Here is a 19041-nt window from a genome sequence, read left to right as displayed (position 1 = left end):
GACATGTTGTGTAAGATAAGACTTGGTATGACCCTAATCTGTAAATGACCTTAAATGTACAGGTCAAATGTTATATTTATAATAATTTGTGTAAGAAAATGCTGTTTTTCTTGGAGAATTCTTTACCACAATATTCTTCCTCTGATGTGTTTAATAATAAGAAAAAGTCAAGCATGGCCCCCACTTAGTAGTTGCTCTAAAGTATACTTTTAGCTCCTGTAATTCTACATCAAACTGGAATCTTTTATATAAATTGTAGAGTTGCCCTCTTGAATTATTCCTTGAGGTTCGGCCAAATTTTACAAGGTAATTTATGGGATATTGTTGAAAGAAATTGTGGATATTTTATGTTAAGCAACAAGCAATATCACAAAATTGTGCAGAAAGAGATGGATGAATAGTGAAGTGGCTTATTTTAAATCACTTGTCCCTCACTTCTGTGGGCACAAATCCTGCTGGGAAGGTAGCTATTTGGTTTGTGGTTTAACTTTGGGCACCAGCTCATTTCAGACATTTTTTTCACTCCATTAGCAAAGCTTGAAATTCACCATATAACTTATATGTTGTGCCTGGGGTGATGTTATACTAGTATATACTTATATTATGACTATGAAGGTACTCTGAAAATTAGCAAATGTATGTTTCTTTTCAATTTAATGATAACAAACTTACTCCTACAGTTACAACTTGGAAGAAAAGTATATTGATAATAGGAGCAACAAGTAGATCACTTTTGTGAGCAGAAGTGCATTTTTAAGCTATAACAGTTTCTTTGTTTGTTTGTTTGGGTTTTACGTCACATCGACACAGTATAGGTCATTTGGCGACGTTCCAGCTTTACTGGTGGAGGAAGGCCTCAGGTGCCCTTCAAGCATTATTTCAGGCACGAACGGGCACCTGAGTAGAACCACCGACATTCAATAAGCTAGCTGGATAGCTTCCTCACATGAAAGAATCCAAAGTCCCTGCCGGGATTCAAACCCACAGTTTCTTTGTACCCTGGAATAAGATTGGAAAAAAACTCCACATTTTTTTCCAGATCCTCGAGAAAAACAAAATTTGAAAACAAATCTTTTGTTATATAATTTTATTTTCATACAAAAGTATGTGTATATAGCATATATCTTTTTATAATGATGTATTTGTATAAAGTCTTTGATTACAAAAATGAGTCAATAAAAATAATTTCATTTAAGGTTAAATGGGAACATGTTGTTTGTGACAATCTGGAATAAACAGTACTAATTTCTTAATGCTTTTTATCACATACCCGTGCCGCTTTGCGACTCTGTAAAAATGGTGTTGCATGGCCGAGCATACATTTTGAAGTGAAGTCAATTGTGTTATACAAACATAACATAAAGGTGCGCTAAATGTTACCGTTATACTATAGCGTCAATGATTCTTTTTCACTACAAACGGTCTTTATTTTTGGTATCTGATAAATAGAATATTAAATTCATGTAAGTTCATCACTGAATTTATTGAACTCGTTGAATAAAGTAATATTACGCTCGCCAGAGGCTTGCATAATTTAATTTTATTCAACTTGTTCAAATAATTCAGTATTGAATCCACACTCCTGTAATATCTTCTATATAATAAAAAATACAGTTGTATGAAAGATTTAACCTTATTAAATGCATGACAAGATCTAAAAAGAACTTGAACAACAAAGTGTTACCTGCAATGGTTTCACATTATCGTGTTAAGAAATGTTTTATATCTTATTTGATTATATTCATCATATTTAATTGTTACAATTTTATTTAATTTCTGAAATATCAAAGATTTAGAATACATATAATTTGATGAATTTGGCTTTAATAAGGATAAGAAACACAACTTCTGGTTGTATCAATTACAGGTTACCTGTTATAAGCACTGTTAAGCTTTTTAGTAAATTACTGGGAGAAAAAAAATGACTATAAATTTGAAGTTAGACATGTTCATGTTACAGGCGACTGCTGTATGAATAATTGTAAGTATAGCAAAATTAAATGATATATCTAAAATGAAATACATAAATGAAGGATTTGTCATGAATGACCTCTTTCTCACAATCTTTATCTCACTTGGTCTTCAATTTCATAAAGTTTTGACAATAATTGTTCTTAGGTGTCTACCTAATTTATGCTGTTGTAAAATTTACGCTGTTGTAATTTCTAGTCACTTCAAATGTTGAATACTCCTAAATGTTGAATATTCTTTTGTTTCTACTGAAAATCAACTTTATTAATAACATAATTAATATAACATTTTTGTTATCAATATTATTGTTATAAATAACATTCTTGAATATCCTATTAATAACATTTTCATTGCATTATTAATAACATTCATGTTATTTCAATCATTCTAGATCATTGCATTAGTGAGGTTATTTATGTAAAAAAATGAAAAATACATACATGTAACTATATACATCTATTATATATACTTTTATCATTTGTCTCTTTTATTGAGTATTATCAAATTGCATATATTCCCCCCAGGGGAGTGTTTGGGGTTCTACCCCAATCCCAGGGGATAAAAACATTATTTACAAATATAACACATCTAAGCTGGAATTCTTGGGAGGAGAAATTGCAACTCTTAGAATGTATTACAAACATACATATCTAAAATTTTCTATAAAATATATCTTTACAATATAATAACTGTCATGGAACAAGAATTCTAATTTTATTAAATTGAACAAAAATTTAATAATAATCTTCTAAAACTTCTAAGAACAACATTCAAATTACCCCTTCCAGATGAGCATTTTTGATTTGTAAATACATGTAATTTGATTTTTTTTCCAGGTAATTATCTATAAACTACAAATTGATAACATTTTGAATACAAAAATATACATAAAAAAGAAATTCATTAACAAAAACATCAGTAACATTCAGATAAAACTAAACTCTAACATTATGACAATGATGTTTTAAAAATAAAGAGTTGCCGCTCGTTTTTTTCTTATTTTGAAACCACTTTCTAAACCTTTTTTTATGGTCTTTTTCTTCTATTCCCAAGTGAAATCTTGTAATGTACTCTCTTTTACAAAAACACTGTTTTCCCGATTCTTACCACATACTCTAGCACTGTTACATTTCATTATGTACATTTTGCAATGATATATAAACTGAAAACGAAGTTCATTAAATTAGATAAGAATCTCTTCACAAACTTGTATCTACATTAAAAGTTTAATCTCAGGTTTGTTCACTTCTCCACCTCTCTTTTTGTTAATCAATTAGTTCACCTATGCCTCATACACTGCTGCATCTGAAAAAAACAACAACAATGATTTACTTCAAAGTTATAACTTTAGACAAATGTGATCTGTTATTAGTTAATTCTGAGATCTTATAGTGAAATTTTAAAGAGCAAAAAAAAATACAGAAAATTATCATCATAGAAAATGAATGGTTCAATATGTACTCTACAACAGTGACTTATATTAATGATTTATCAAAGAATGATAACTGTTACAATGATTTATCATGGACAAAATGACAATGATTTATCATGAAAGGAATAACAATGATTTATCATGAAAGGAATAACAATGATTCATGGACAAAATGACAGTGATTTTCATGGCAAAATTAACAATGATTTTTCATGTTAAAAAAATGATTTTTTTTCAAGTGAAAATGACTTGTAATGACTGAAATATCAAAGATTATTATCTTGGTAAGGATTAACAAAAATTGATTTATCAAATGTTTATCATGATGAAAAAAATACCATTAATTATCATTAATAAAATTTTAATGATTTGTTGGGGAAAAAATCAAATGCTTTATCATTAAAGAAATACTATTGATTTATATAATGACAGAAATTTCAATGATTAATCAAGAAAGAAATTTCAATGATTTATGAAAAAAATAATATTGATTATTATTAACTAATAATTTATTGTGAAAGAAATTGCTATTACATATAATGAAAGAAATACATGTACCAATAATTTATCATGAAAGAAATTCCAATCATGAAAGAAATTCAAATGATTTATACTATCATAAAATAAATACCATTCATTTATGATGAATGAAAAACCATTATGTTTTATCATGTAAAAAATATGGGTTTCATCAAGTAAGAAACTAGTGTCATGTGAAGAAATTTGCTTTTTCACAGGTATGACCTTGATCAATAAGGAGCCTGTTAAGTGTATAAATTTAAATATAAAATACTTTTTAATTCTAAATTATGTAAACTAAATTTGCTCTGTAACTTCTCTCTTTCCAAAAAAAATCTTAAATGAAAATTAAATGCACTAAATGTTCACAAAAATCATTTGAAGTATAAACAAATAATTGGGAATGTAACATGAACGAAACAAAATGGTCCAAAATATGAATAATTCCCATTGTAATGAACTCTTTCCAAATGATATTTCAAAATAAAATGGACTTGTGTAATTAAACTTGCAAAACTAATTTTACTGACATTGTAAGTTAAAAATATTGTATGATGTTACATACATCCCTTAAATTTTTTATTTGATATTCAATTAAATCCAGCTCAATACATCCCTATTCGTACTTTGTTGCAATAAAACTATAAACTACATGTACTAACTACATCAACTCCCTTATAATTGCACCTAGTGTATAATGATTCAAAACGAACTAAATGTAATGCTGAAATCTCCGAATGTAAAATAGTTATGAATTTAACTGAATAAAATATAACAACAAATGGCTTATTGTGAAAAATTAAATTCACATACAGTTTTACCATCTTCCCATTTCATAGCAATGACTAGTTTCAACCTCACAGTCATTCCCTTCACATTCTTATTCAGAACCATTTACCTTCTCCCACCACCAATTCCTGTTCAATCACCAGTTAAATTTCGGTCATCCCCTTACTTCATCTGTTCAAATGGATTACCAAATTTACTTCTAAAACCTAACCTTTTTTTCCAATCACCAGTAACTGTTTTTCATCCCAAAAACTTACCATTTTCTCACAATTATCAGCCTTACTTTTTTTTTTTTTTTTTTTTTTACTACAACTACAACTTTTCCTTTCAATTACTAATTTCAGGATGTCCCCCTCCCCCCATCCTCATCTTTTCCTCACAATAACCAGTTTTACTCCCCAAATCAAACCTGTTTCTCACATTGAAGTTGCCTAACATTTTCCTCTAAACTCACAATCCACCTTCACATTTTCTTATCAGTTTTACAGATCAATCAATTTTACTCTATAACTGCTGCCTGTATCACCAGAGTTTTGCGACTGTCAACCTTGCCCCCTCAATCACCAATTTTACCCCTTGAAACCATCTTATAAAAGCAAACCTTATCCACAGACTTATAGCTAAAGTGAAGATCAGGGCACAAAGGTGACACATGAAAAATGAAAAGAAAGAAAGCCATTAACATTTCTTCATCCTTTCTTTTATGATTCCTTCTTTTTTAATTTTTATTTATTATTGCTCATGCAATTACTGATAAGCCCAATGTTTGAGAAAGATATGTTTATATACTGTACAATCATTTACACAAATTTTCTGTAATGGTAACCCATATCAATATGTAAAGTCCCGTTTCCTGAGAAATTTAATAAAAACAAACCATCAAAAAATGTCATGTGTAAATGATTTTACATGTTTTTCTTATTAAATCACATGCTTTTAGATTTGATAAGGATCATTCTTACAGACTTGTAAAGTATAATTTCTTCAAGAAAAAGAAATGGATGTGAAATTAGGCCATACCAAATTTTATTGATGTAAAATGCCTCTTTTTTGCATATTATATTAAAAATATCTGAAAACATTTTGAAATTGACACTTTTGCTTCATATTTTTTTAGTTAGCAAAAATGGGTCTGTTACGAAATTCATGGATAAATATACTTGTGCATTGATGTATTACATTTTTCAGCCTTAAAGCTGCATGCCTCCACATTCAAGGTAATTTTTCATGAAAATGTTTTGAAAAGAAAAAAAATGTCAACTGAACAACTTGATAGTAATTTAAACATTGCAATCTACGAAAATTATCAAATTATAGGTCAGAATATGCAAAAATAGGCTTTACTGCATTAGTCATGTATTGGAAATAATTAATATGATGGTAAATACTGCAAATTCAGTTATTAATTGCACATAACATATAAATCATTGCTTTAATTTTGAATATATTTTATTATTCTTTAAATACATTTCTTCAAGGTTGATTTTCTTGAAATATTTTGGCTCATCTGGAGGCATGCAGTTTAAAAAGCTGATTGATGTTAAACTTATAAACTTTGCGGTCAAATTCAGTCTTTGAGTTCAGTTGGATTTGCCTGACTCCGAAAAACGTTAACAAAGAGATTCAGAAAGTAAATAAGACATTGTACAAAGTTGAAATTTGGTATGGCCATAATATTATTCTAAGAATAATTAGGCAAAACAAAATCTCTGTTTCTGGTCCCATATTATAAATAAAAATATATTTTCTATTATTGCTATGTTTAAGGACTAAGTAGACTGGTCTGGCATTGGGGCTAGTGCAAAATGTCCCTATTAGTTTATGTATTTTTTTTTATTTCAGTTCAGTTGTGTCGGAATTTGTTTTAGTATGCTTGTGTTGGAAGCTATTACCTTATAGACGCATTTTGAAGTCTGTTTCTGGAACTAACCAGTACTATGTAGAGCGTAAAAATTGGTGTCAAAAGAAACAATGGTATGCCCCTGATTCATAATTGAATTCAAACAGCCAGCCAGCAATCATTATATTTCTAGTTTGATGCTCTAACCACTTGGGGTCGCCACTAATAGTGTCCTTATTACAATGACTTTAGAGCAGGTAAGGCTCAAAAGAGTATAATTGTATTTGTATATTAATAGGACCAGAAACAAACATTTTTTAAGCAGACAAAATAAAGACATTAGGCAGTTAAGAGACATCTACACAGAAAAGATTTGTCTACCTATCATACTCGTATCAATAACTGAGTGATCTGAAAACAAAATATTAATATATACTATATCTAACAACTATCTTTTCCAAAAAATTATTTCGCCTTAGTAAAGGACAATTTGTATTAAATTGCTAAGGCTTTGAAAGAATTATGTAACCTAAAACTTTTAACATAATATTTATATAAATACTTCTTGAAAGTTTGGTTTCACCTTTTTTTTTATCTGTAATATTGTAAAATGAACAGGTTTAAGCTACATTGTACCAAAGTTGAAAGAAGTGAGATGACTAGAAAAAAAGACTAATATTCTATTGATGGGTAGAGCAAAGTCAGGGGGGAAGAGAAGGATAAAATGTATAAGAAATATGGTAAAACCTGTCTTGACAGACCTCATAAAATTTTCTTTTAAAACAACTTTTGGTTTTTCAAAATAATCAAAATATTTTATTTCCTTTCAAATGGTCTTTTGATCTTTAATCAAACAACAGTAAGAAAAATGATCACAATTTTAAACAAAATAATTTTTTTTTCCTTAAATTTTCAATGGGCATTTTTTAATGTAAAAGTATACTATAAACTAAAATGCAACACAGTTTTACTGCAACCCATCATATGATGAGCATTATATATCAGAACATCTGTTAATAACGCTGTTTCAGACCTTGGACGTCAACATGAGCTATAAAATCGGGTGCAAGTGTATTTTCAAGGAGTGTTCTTTACCCTGAAATTTTACTGTAACTATTTTCATTGGTAGTTCTGTAGCTCAAATCACTTTACTGTAATCATTACAATGAGGTCTTTAGCTTGAGGTTTTACTGTAACTTATCATAATCAATTAATCAATTATGATAGTGAGCAAACTTACTCATTTTACTGTAATTTTTACATTGAGGTCTTTAGCACGAGGTTTTACTGTAACTTATCATAATCAATTAATCAATTATGATAGTGAGCAAACTTACTCATTTTACTGTAATTTTTACATTGAGGTCTTTAGCTTGAGGTTTTACTGTAACTTATCATAATCAATTAATCAATTATGATAGTGAGCAAACTTACTCATTTTACTGTAATTTTTACATTGAGGTCTTTAGCACGAGGTTTTACTGAAACTTATTATAATTATAATAGCAAGTATACTTACTGTCGGTCATATTATAGGCTTTATTATCATAGACTATCTCATGCGCTGGTTGAAGCATCATCAGGCGTGATGGAGGTCTCGAGTTGTATGGCACGGCAAATGAGTGCATGCTTCCTTTATCATACCTGTCTCCGTTGAACTCACTGTACTGAGGCTCAGGCCCCTTCGTAGAGGGTCTCCTGAAAATTTACAGAAAATGGTAACTTTTTGCCATCATCAATTTAAACATGTTGTTTATGTAAACATTTCTATTTAAGTCCTTGTGTATCAAAGAAGTTCAGCTCAAAATAATTATGTCATAACCCCACAATAACATTGCTCTCAAACAAATTATAAACTAGTTATCCCCTGGAAACCATCTGTTTGATGACCGTACAACTAACCCCCCCCCCCCCCCCCCCCATTTGCCAATCTAATAACCAGGCTTTTTCAAAATTGTAAACCTGGTTAAAAAAATAGACTAGTTTACCTTCTCCAGCATAGACAGCAAACAGCTAGGATGATGAGGAAGAGAATCAGTCCACCAACTGCAATTGACACGGGGATTACAATGTCCAAAGTGTCATCTGACAACTCTTCGGCTTCTGCAAATCAAACAAACAGGAAAAACATGTGATTCTTCATATGTTTAGCTTTGTCATGTAGAACAGGTTCTTATCTCAACTTAGATGATATTAAAGTTTTTTACATTACCTTAGTAACAACATCCTCAGAAAAAAGTATTTTATTTTTAATCAGATTTGGTCATGTTGGATAGGTTATTCCTAAACTGCTAAGAATTCTTCCCTTTGTTCTGTTGATATAAAATTGATAGTTACACACTCACAGGCAGCATGCAAGTCTATTTACAACATCTTCTAACCAAAAAAAAACAAACAAAACCAAACCTCTGTTGAAATAATTCTTGCTAATTGAGAAAAACTTTTCACAAAAGAGCACAAGTTTTGCATAAGAGAAAAACTATATATATATTTTAATTTAAAGAAAACCAAAAAATTCTTACTTAGTCTGGTCGCACAGGTATCTCCCTTATACCATTTAGAACAGGTACAGCTTGGTCGCGGCTCTCTTACGCAAGTTGCGCCATTTTGACAGTAACCACGATCGCATTTATCTGAAATGTTACCAAGTTTTTATTATTTTAAAAAATAATTAAAATAACAACAACATTAAACACAATTTACTGTAATAATAATATAAATAATGATGTAATTCACTTACAAATGTGAAATTGGACCAAAATATAAATGTAACGGAGCTAAAAGGGAAACTCCTTTCGCTAAAATCTTTAGTTCTTGCATACTGGCAATGGTCCTGACCACTATCACATTTAACACATGTAAAGAGCTAAGCCAGTCAGCTCAAAGCCTGTATTCAGACATGCCTAGTGCCTTTAGGTATTTAAATATTGAAATTTTTGTTTAAACTAACAAATACTTGTTTTAAATTACATTCACGGACTGACCATTATATTCTTTAAGACATTTAATGTAAATAAAGTTATTAGCTAATCTTTATATTTAAAAATCAATAAATTCATAAAGAAAATGTACCATAATTTTCTTTTTAAAACTAGAAAATAATGCTAAAATGTAATTTAATCTACCCCCCCCCCCAACATATTTGGTACAGAAATAATTTCAACTCTACTTACGAACACATTCCCGTCCATTCAACTGACCGACACTCTCGTAATTGGTAAAGCAATTGCACGTGTAGCCTAACGCATTTGTGTCAGAGACTGTGCACGTGGCATTTGTGGAGCATTGATTGGCAGCTGATGCTGAACAATAACCTATAGAATTAAAAAAAAAAAAAATTATAGTACTATTTCCGTAACCAAAATTATGTTACATATAATCAATAACAGAGCATACAAACTTTTCTGAGTAATACAAATCCAAACAAACTCTTGGACTAATAAACTCTTGGACTAATAAAAAGAAAATTGAAATAGCAGTGAAAAATGTTTATGCCAAATTATGAATGTCAGCGGTTCAACTTAGGTGCCTGTTCCTGCCTGAAATAACGCAGGAAGGGGCACCTCAGATCCTTCTCCAATGGAAAACTGTCATATGTCCTCTACTGTGTTAGTGTGATGTAAAACCGAAACAAAACACACCAAAAAAGACTTTGGTTCAAAACAATAGAGAGCAAACATGAAATCTTATTACTGTCACTTTTTTCGCGAGGTAATTCTAATTATCTTCGATTGGTTCAACAATACAAAGCACACAGGAATGTGCTAACCGATGAACAGATGACCATGGCATTTCATTATCTGTTCAAAATATCTACTGAAGCAAACTATACATAGTTTTTGCTTGATAGTAACGACTGAACACAAAACTGCGTTAATTTTTCACTGACCCATACTTTTATAAAATACATGACCAAAGGTACTACATACTAAGACATGATTCAATGGTAGTTGAGCCTGTTTTAGATGTGAACTTTCTGCCTTCTGGACACTGCAAGCAGGTAAACTGGAATGCCTGTGGCTGGAATGTACCAGTTGGACAAGGGAAACAAATCTTCGTTGCTGGATCAAACTGTTTACCGGCTTCACAAGGACCTGAAAAAATACAATAGTTCCTTTAAAGCTGCACACATCCAGATTTGTGATAAATTATAGTGTAAAAAATATTAAAACTATTGTTTAACCCATTACTTCATATCCACGCCTTTTAACGCCTTTTTCACCCCCCCTTTTTTTGTTGTCTCAAATGATGAAAAAATGCCTTATTTAGGCCACTAACACTTGTTTTTGTTTGAGAAATGTTGTTAAAAAAGTGACCTCTTTTTCGGCGCGGTCCCCCAACAAAAAGATACATCAGGGGGTTGCCAGAAGGGGGATGTGCCCCCTTCTGTTTGTGTGGTTTGAAGGGGGGCGGAGTCCCCCTCATCGCCAAGAAAATTTTGGACTTGTGAGAGGCTGTAAATGACCACAGATTGATCATAAGGTAACGTGTAACCAACACTGAAAAGCATTTGACTCTATCTCAATCCATTGAGAAGTTGCAGCACTTTGAAATCAATTTTGATGGAAAAAATCAACGCAAAATAGTGATTTTTGGCAATTTATAGATGTCCCCTCGTTGCCATGGTAACAGAAAATTTAAGCCTGAGCATGCTGTTGCAAGGGCAATGGTCCAGTCAACATTTGTGCCAAGTTTGATTAGTGTTGAAGCAGTTTTATAGTATTATAGCAATTTGAACTTGTAACGGGAGACTTTTCAATGAAAACAGCCATTTTTCACAAAATGCTCATGAAGTAATGGGTTAATTAACAAATATTGCAATTTTTAGGAGACGGTCACTATCTATGGCAAAAATCACTTATTATGCATGAAAACAAGTCCTTCATCCGATAGTGTTAATGACTGCTAAATGTTCCCTTATGCTAAGCATTATTTAAGAGCTTACTTAATTTGACAGATTCTGGTGTAGAAATTTGATGATAAAAATAGTAATTTCAGTCATGTGTTACCTAAAACATGCAAAATGTTTGGAAGCACACTAATAAAAATCGATAATTTACATTATATCTAGAATGAACAAACCCTGAATGTGATGAATCATATTGTACTTCTTAAACCAAAGTTTAAAAAATTATAATAATACCTTTTGGCAATATGACACCATTTTGACATAGGAAATAATCAAAAGTAAATAACAAGGCTAACTTGTGTAACAAAATGTCTGACTTACTTCTGCATTGGTCCTCAGATATAGCACCAGTTGTTGGGGTGTATTTGATTGAAAACGGACAATCAATGCACTGGAAACTTCCGTTGTTCGGCTGGTATGTGCCTTCTTCACATTCAACACATCTTTGGTTATTAACATATTTTGATCCAGCAAAACATGGACCTAAAATGTGGATTAATAACAGTTTTATTAGAAAATTAGCGTTTTCCTGCAATTAAATTCAGTTTAAATTGACTTATAAACTTTTCAATTAGGATCTGTTCACTTAATTTCAGAAATTTTATGATTTGTAGACTCAAGGTTTTATGGTTTGTAATATGAGTCAAGAGTCTGTTTTGGCTGGGATTCAAACACTAGACTTCCTGCTAACAAGCCCAAACAACTCTAGATTATACAGCCAAAAATCGATTACCTGACCCTTCTGTCAGTGGGTTATAGTTAAGAACATACCTGTGTACTCGACCATAACAAATTTCAACACTTACTGATTCTGCATTTAGATGAACTATCAGCCCCTTCCTCTTCTGTTGTAAGGCCATTAGGACAATCTGTGCACTGGTCAGTGGCTGCGCTACTCCTGTAAGTTCCTTTTGGACATAGTTCACATGCATTGCTTGGGCCAACGTACTGTCCGAGTGGACATATTGCTAAAATGCATTAAATAAGTGGTTTCTCTGTAGTCATAAAAAACTAAAAGCATAATCTGTATTTAAGATAAGAATATGTAAAGAATAATCCTTTTTAGTGAAAAGTATAGTATAATACATTAGCTTTTCTTTATACCAAAAAAAAAAAAACGGAAAAAAAACCAAATAAAACAAAAATACAAAAGAAAATTAATTTTTTTCAGTCCAATTAATATTTTTTTCAGTCCAATTAATATAAAAAAAAACAAAAACTTAAATGTTTTGTTATAATTATAAACACAATTTTGTTATAATTATAAACACAAACATTTTTGCATAATACGTAAATTTAGTATATCTATTTACATCTGCAGTCTGTAATCACAGTGGCTCCAACTTCTCGCGTTGAGTTCCCTAATGGACAGTCTTTACAAGAAGTGACCCATTTCTCCGAGTTGTATGTTCCAATCGGACATTTTTTACATGTGTTTGAAGCAGTATCTCTGTATTCCCCGGGTGTTGTACAATTTGCTAATGAATAAAAAATCAAGACATTGTTATCATCATCATCATCATCATATATATATAAGATATAATAAATCAAATCTAAAATTAAACTTCCTAAAATTATTTATTAAATCATTTTTTGTATAAACATGTATAGATATAAGGTTACTTAGCAAGTCTTATCATATGAACAATATCTTGCACAGCTTTGAATTTAGAAAAGTTAATTCAAAGTGAAGGGGTTTCAACATCATTCAGCTACCAACTGTATACAGCCTGTTCAGACTGCAGGGATGTGCATGCTGACCTGGCACTACCCTGGTACCCTAATGGAAGAGTCGAGTCACTCTCAGGTTACAACAGGTTAAGAGTTTTACTCAAACACAATTATAATTGTATATCTTGTCTGAATATGTGTCTGTCTGTTTCATTGCCTTTAACACAACTTTATGATCGAGTGCTTCATAAATGAGCCGTGTCACGACAAAACCAACATAATGGGTTTGCGACTAGCATGGATCCAGACCAGCCTGCGCATTAGCGCAGCCTGATCAGGATCCATGCTGTTCGCTTACAAACCCTATTGCAAGTAGAGAAACTGAAAGTGCACAGCATAGATCCTGATCAGAATGCGCGGATGCGCAGGCTGGTCTGGATCCATGCTGGTCGCAAACCCATTATGTTGGTTTTGTCGTGACATGGCTCAAATAAAGTTTCAAGTTTAAAATAAAGTTTCAAGTTTATGTACAGACTACCTAAATTTTTGTATAACATGACAAAATGCAAGAACAACAATAGTGGCCATGAAAATGATTACTGACACCTAAAAACTATGGCTAGACAAAATTCTGGAAACAAAGTGATCGCTCGGAGGCATTAATCACAACAAAATTACATAAGAATTGCAGACTCGATTTGATTGAGTCTGTACATGAGAGATAATGAATAAGTGCAACATCCCTCACGCCCTCTAGCACCGGCTTGAGCAGTACTCAATTCTCATAAGAGTCATAATTTCTTTTAATCAAAAGTACTGGTTATTGAGACATATCTAAGTTATAATCATTACATAAGTACACAGACTATGTAATCTATCAAGATAGCTTTCTCACTAGAATAGAAGTCCCTTTTTCTCACTAGAATAGAAGTCCCTTTTGTGATTTAAACCAGAGAGGGACAAGTGATAATTATGGTGTCAATAAATCCTTAGAAGAACAAGTGATATGGTGTTAATAAAATTAACCGCTGACCCATTACAGCCATGAATTTACATCTAAAACGGCAAATTGTATCCTTGCAATTTGGTACATTTTAGTGGTTTTTTTTTTAACTTCTGCTTTTGCAATTTTCATATTCTTTTACTTAAATGAAGCTTCCCATGTAACAATAATGCTTCCCATGTAACAATAATGCTTACAATAATGCTTCCCATGTAACAATAATGATTTGCATGTATTGCTGCAAAATCATAATTTGTTGGGCACTAAATTTTGTGGATAGGTTAATCAACAAATTTAACATTAAACACAAATTCATTTTGTCTGCAGTCAGATTATTTTGCATCGCATTATTTACAGTTTACCTCGTTGAAAAATAAACAGTCCACAAATTTAAGTACCCATGAAAATGTTCTTTGTGACAATACCATGAAACTTCATGCCCTCGAAATGAAGTGAATTTACAGTAATTATTACTTACCAACAGTGCACTCTGAGATATCTTTACCACCTTCGTTTGCTGTAAGTTTATCAATAGGGCAAAGTTGACACTGTGGCTGCAGACGGTCATTCTTGTTCCTATAATATCCTCGAGGACAAAACTCACAACGACCTGTATCACGATTATATTCTTGTCCTGACGCACAGTCCACTATTAGAATGAAATAAAAAGTGGGTTATACATCCATGTGACATACAGAAGGACCAATAGCAACATGACAAAAACCTGCCTTTATAAAGAGATGATGATAATTATACTAGTTTAAAATAGAGAAGAACGGAATCCCAAAAGAACGCCCAACATGACAAAATTGAAAATGTTTCGTTTGATTTAGCCTGTTCATGAAAGCTACTGGGAAGTTCAAATTACCATCCACCCCCCCACACCCCCCAGCCTCAATCATAATATACATTTTACATACCATCATGTTTGTTCTTTAAAGGTACATAAAGCCTCAGAAATAACAACACTTTTTTCCCCTCAGGAAAAGGCAAAAAATTGTTTTATATCATAATAATAATGGAATTAGAGAATGTTAGATGCCTATCACATGGAGAAAGTGGCCCTTAATATGAAATAATTTGTTATAAAAGAAGAGAAATGTAAATAAATTGTATTTTGATTTATATGACAAGGAGTTGATTAAGTCCGAAACTAATGTCCTATTCTTTCATAAAAGTACACATCTGATTTAGTAATTCTGTGTTTTGTTGTCTGTTTTTAATATAAAGATACTGGTTTTATCAAGCTTTTAACAAACTAGTGCCAAGTCATTTGGCACTTATATTTTGATAATGAAAATACCAGGGCTCTTATTGCAATAAGCTATATTAACAAGGCCTCCTGAGTCATGCATATCTAAAAGCATGCAACAACGAGGCATGGTTGTATCATTTTATCTCTTAATAAATGATTTCTCCAATATGCTGAAAATGGAAACTCTAATCGCACACTTTTGTAAACAAGTAGCATCAACTACAGCAAAAATGTGAAAATAAGAAACAAATTGAGCAGCATCACAACAAAACCAACATAATGGGTTTGCGACCAGCATGGATCCAGACCAGCCTGCGCATCAGCGCAGTCTGATCAGGATCCATGCTGTTCGCTAACCATCCCTATTACAAGTAGAGAAACTGATAGCAAACAGCATGGATCCTGATCAGACTGTGACTGCGCGGATGCGCAGTCTGGTCTGGATCCATGCTGGTGGCAAACGCACTATGTTGGTTTTGTTGTGACGCGCCTCAAATATGTTAAAACAGAATACAACAACTTACAAACACAGTCTGAGGCTTCATCTGCACCTGTACTGAGGGTAACCTTGTTGTCTAGGCATGTCTTACATTGGTCTTGCCAAATCTCATCTTGATAAAAGTCATATGCACATGGCCTGCACAGTGGATTGATTGGGTTTGATACCTTATCAAGGTACTGGCCAGCAGGGCAAGCAGCTGAAATATATATAATTTTATCTATGATTATACATGTATCTCCGGACTCAAATTTTTAATTTGCTGATTTCAGACAAACTTTTATTTTCAAACTTTAAACTGGCTAAAGACTGATTTCAGCATGACCACAGTCTGCTGATTTAGTATTAACTACAATTTGCCCATATAAAGTTACCAGTACATATGTGAAGTGTGAGATAAAATCCCTATAGAAATAAAGAAGTTATAGTGAAACAAAACAACTTTTAAAGAAAATTGTAAGTCTGAAGGGGAAACAATTCATGGAATATGAGTGCTAGAGTCATGAACCTTATCACATGTGATGAATGGGCTGATGGTGAATATATATATATACCTGAAGTATGAAGTAAATCTCTTAAGAATTAAAGAAGTAAAACAAGAAACATGGCAATGCCATGAAACCAGGTTTTCAATTATCACCATTGTAGATAAATATGTTGAAGTTGAAATATAAATACAAGCAACAAAGAATGTAACTATGTGCAACGTAAATCATGAATAATGTAGGAGGAATTGCACACAGAAGAATTGTTCACTATATATTCTGTTTAGGTGAAAAAAACAAAGGGCCATAATTAGGTAAAAAATTATCCAATCACAAAACCCCGACACTATAACCAGGGCACTTGATGAAAAGCTTCTGTGAAAGTTAGAACAAAATCCATTGAGAAATGTAGGAGTTGAGCATAGAAGAAATTGTTCATTATATATTCTGTATAAGGAAAAAAAACAAAGGGCCATAATTAGGTCAAATATTATTCAATCACAAAATCCCGACAATATGCGCCAGGGCACTTGATAAACAAAGCTTCTGTGAAAGTTTGGTCAAAATACGTTGAGAAATGTAGGAGGAGTTGCGCACAGAAGAATTGTTCACTATATATTCTGTATAAGAAAAAAAAACACAAAGGGCCATAATTAGGTCAAATATTATCCAATCACAAAAACCCCTGACATTATGTGCAAGGGCACTTAATTACAAAGCTTGTGTGAAAGTTTGGTCAAAATCCGTTGAGAAATGTAGGAGGAGTTGCGCAAAGAAGAAATTGTTCACTATATATTCAATATAAGGAAAAAAAAACAAAGGGCCATAATTAGGTCAAATATTATCCAATCATAAAACCCCGACAATATGCGCCAGGGCACTTGATGACAAAGCTTCTGTGAAAGTTTCGTCAAAATCCATTGAAAATGTAGGAGGAGTTGCGCACAGAAGAAATTGTTTACCCCCGCCTATCCGCCCGCCCGCCGACATACCTCTAATCTTATAACCAGTTTTTTCCTTCGGAAAACCTGGTTAAAAATGAGAATAATTTAAAAAAAGATGATATGACCTTTGACTGCCAAATCAAGTTAAATCATGTAAACAGGATTTTCAATGTTAATGTCACTGTGACCTTGACCTTGGAGCCAGCCATGCGGAACATGCGTTCTGCACGTCATCTTGATGTGGTAAACATTTGTCTGAAGTTTCATCAAAATTTCTTCAAAGGGTTGAAGAGTTACAGAGCGGACAGGATTTTCAATGTTAATGTCACTGTGACCTTTGACCTTGGAGCCAGCCATGCGGAACATGCGTTCTGCACGTCATCTTGATGTGGTAAAACATTTGTCTGAAGTTTCATCAAAATTCTTCAAAGGGTTGAAGAGTTACAGAGCGGACACAATTTCGTTTGACGCCCGCCCGCCCATCCGCCCAGCCGCCCATCCGCCCATCCGCCCATCCGCCCGCCATACCCCAATCTAATAACCAGGATTTTCAAAATTGAAAACCTGGTTAATAAAACAAGTTTTAAGAAAGTTCTGACTGAAAAAGATAGATAATTCTGAATATATGGGTGCTAGATTTAGATATACTCAGCTAAAATTTCAGGAAAACTTAACAATACTATGGTTTTTATTATATATATAAATGAAGTTGAAAAACTTTCCCGATGCAAAGGAAATATATCATGAATAAATTTTGTTTTTTCTCATGCTTTTTCTCAAGAGACCCGTTGTATTAAGCAGCATTTTTGTGTTTCCCTTGCGAGGTCGCTTAACACAAGTTTAACTGTATTTTCTTGTTTCACACAGCATTTAATTATAGGCTATTAAATTTTTTAAATGATCCCTTCTTTAAACATGTCTGTGTAAGAACTTTTTCAGCAGAACATTTTTGAAATGTTAAAAATAATCAAACAAAATCTATTAATATAATGAGCAGAGACTGTGTAATACAGCAGTCTTAATCTTACGTAATGTGCATGCATTAGACGAAGTTGCCCCTGTTCCTACAGTTGTGAACCCTGTATCACAAGGTTTACATTTTGCAGCAGCTCTTTCTACCTTGTAAGTTCCTCTCGGACATTCCTTGCAGACTCCATTAATATCTTCATAGCCAGGACTGCATTCAACTATAGATTAAAGAAAAACAACCATCAATATATGGTATATGCCTACATTTTTTTTTTGTAACTTGCTTAGTTTAAACACTAAATCCAGTCTATTAGATGTTTTTTAAATTTATAAGTGACTTTGTCTACTTTTAGATATACAAGTGACTGTATCCAATTGTAAAAATATACTAGATGCCGAGGGTAACATGTCAAGCCCACTGTCACATCTGACCTTGAGATATGAACTTGAGCTTTGACCTAGTCAAACTATTCTTCTGTGCAACATGCCATTTCATGATGTTGAAAATTTGTGCCAGATTATTTGAAATTTCACCAGCTAGTGATAATGTTATGGTGCTGACTAGCTCTTTGAGACTATTTTGTTGCATTTCACCTGACAGTTAGACCTTGACCTTTGATTTAGCCACATGGTTCTTGAGCATGACATGCCATCTCATGATGTAAATCATATGTGCTAGGTAATTTGAAATTCCACAGCTTGTGATAGTTATTTTGCCGAAAAAGGGCCTTTTTGTTTCCCGGGTTTTTTTTGGT

The 19041-nt window shown here is 32.4% G+C and overlaps 1 protein-coding gene across 1 annotated transcript in view; it reads right to left on the bottom strand.

Annotated features, from left to right (window-relative positions):
- Window positions 1-1070: 1070 nt before the first annotated feature.
- Window positions 1071-19041, bottom strand: part of LOC132736824 (uncharacterized) — a 71067-nt gene continuing 53096 nt past the window's right edge. The window contains exons 41-53 of the mRNA XM_060724039.1: window positions 18346-18504; window positions 15914-16087; window positions 14613-14783; window positions 12774-12938; window positions 12267-12428; window positions 11782-11943; window positions 10481-10645; window positions 9725-9865; window positions 9074-9184; window positions 8540-8654; window positions 8071-8249; window positions 6933-6962; window positions 1071-3276 (exon numbers count right to left, since the gene is read on the bottom strand). Of these exons, the coding sequence (XP_060580022.1) occupies window positions 3254-3276; window positions 6933-6962; window positions 8071-8249; window positions 8540-8654; window positions 9074-9184; window positions 9725-9865; window positions 10481-10645; window positions 11782-11943; window positions 12267-12428; window positions 12774-12938; window positions 14613-14783; window positions 15914-16087; window positions 18346-18504 (1757 nt within the window). The 3' untranslated portion in view covers window positions 1071-3253. The remainder of the gene's footprint in view (window positions 3277-6932; window positions 6963-8070; window positions 8250-8539; window positions 8655-9073; window positions 9185-9724; window positions 9866-10480; window positions 10646-11781; window positions 11944-12266; window positions 12429-12773; window positions 12939-14612; window positions 14784-15913; window positions 16088-18345; window positions 18505-19041) is intronic.

The sequence above is a fragment of the Ruditapes philippinarum genome, unplaced genomic scaffold (genome assembly GCF_026571515.1).
Source record: "Ruditapes philippinarum isolate M1 unplaced genomic scaffold, ASM2657151v2 ctg3383_1_1_1_1, whole genome shotgun sequence".
NCBI classification, from domain to species: Eukaryota; Metazoa; Mollusca; class Bivalvia; order Venerida; family Veneridae; genus Ruditapes; species Ruditapes philippinarum.
The sequence above is the reverse complement of the archived record's forward strand: the minus strand, read 5'-3'. Positions and strand labels throughout refer to the sequence as shown.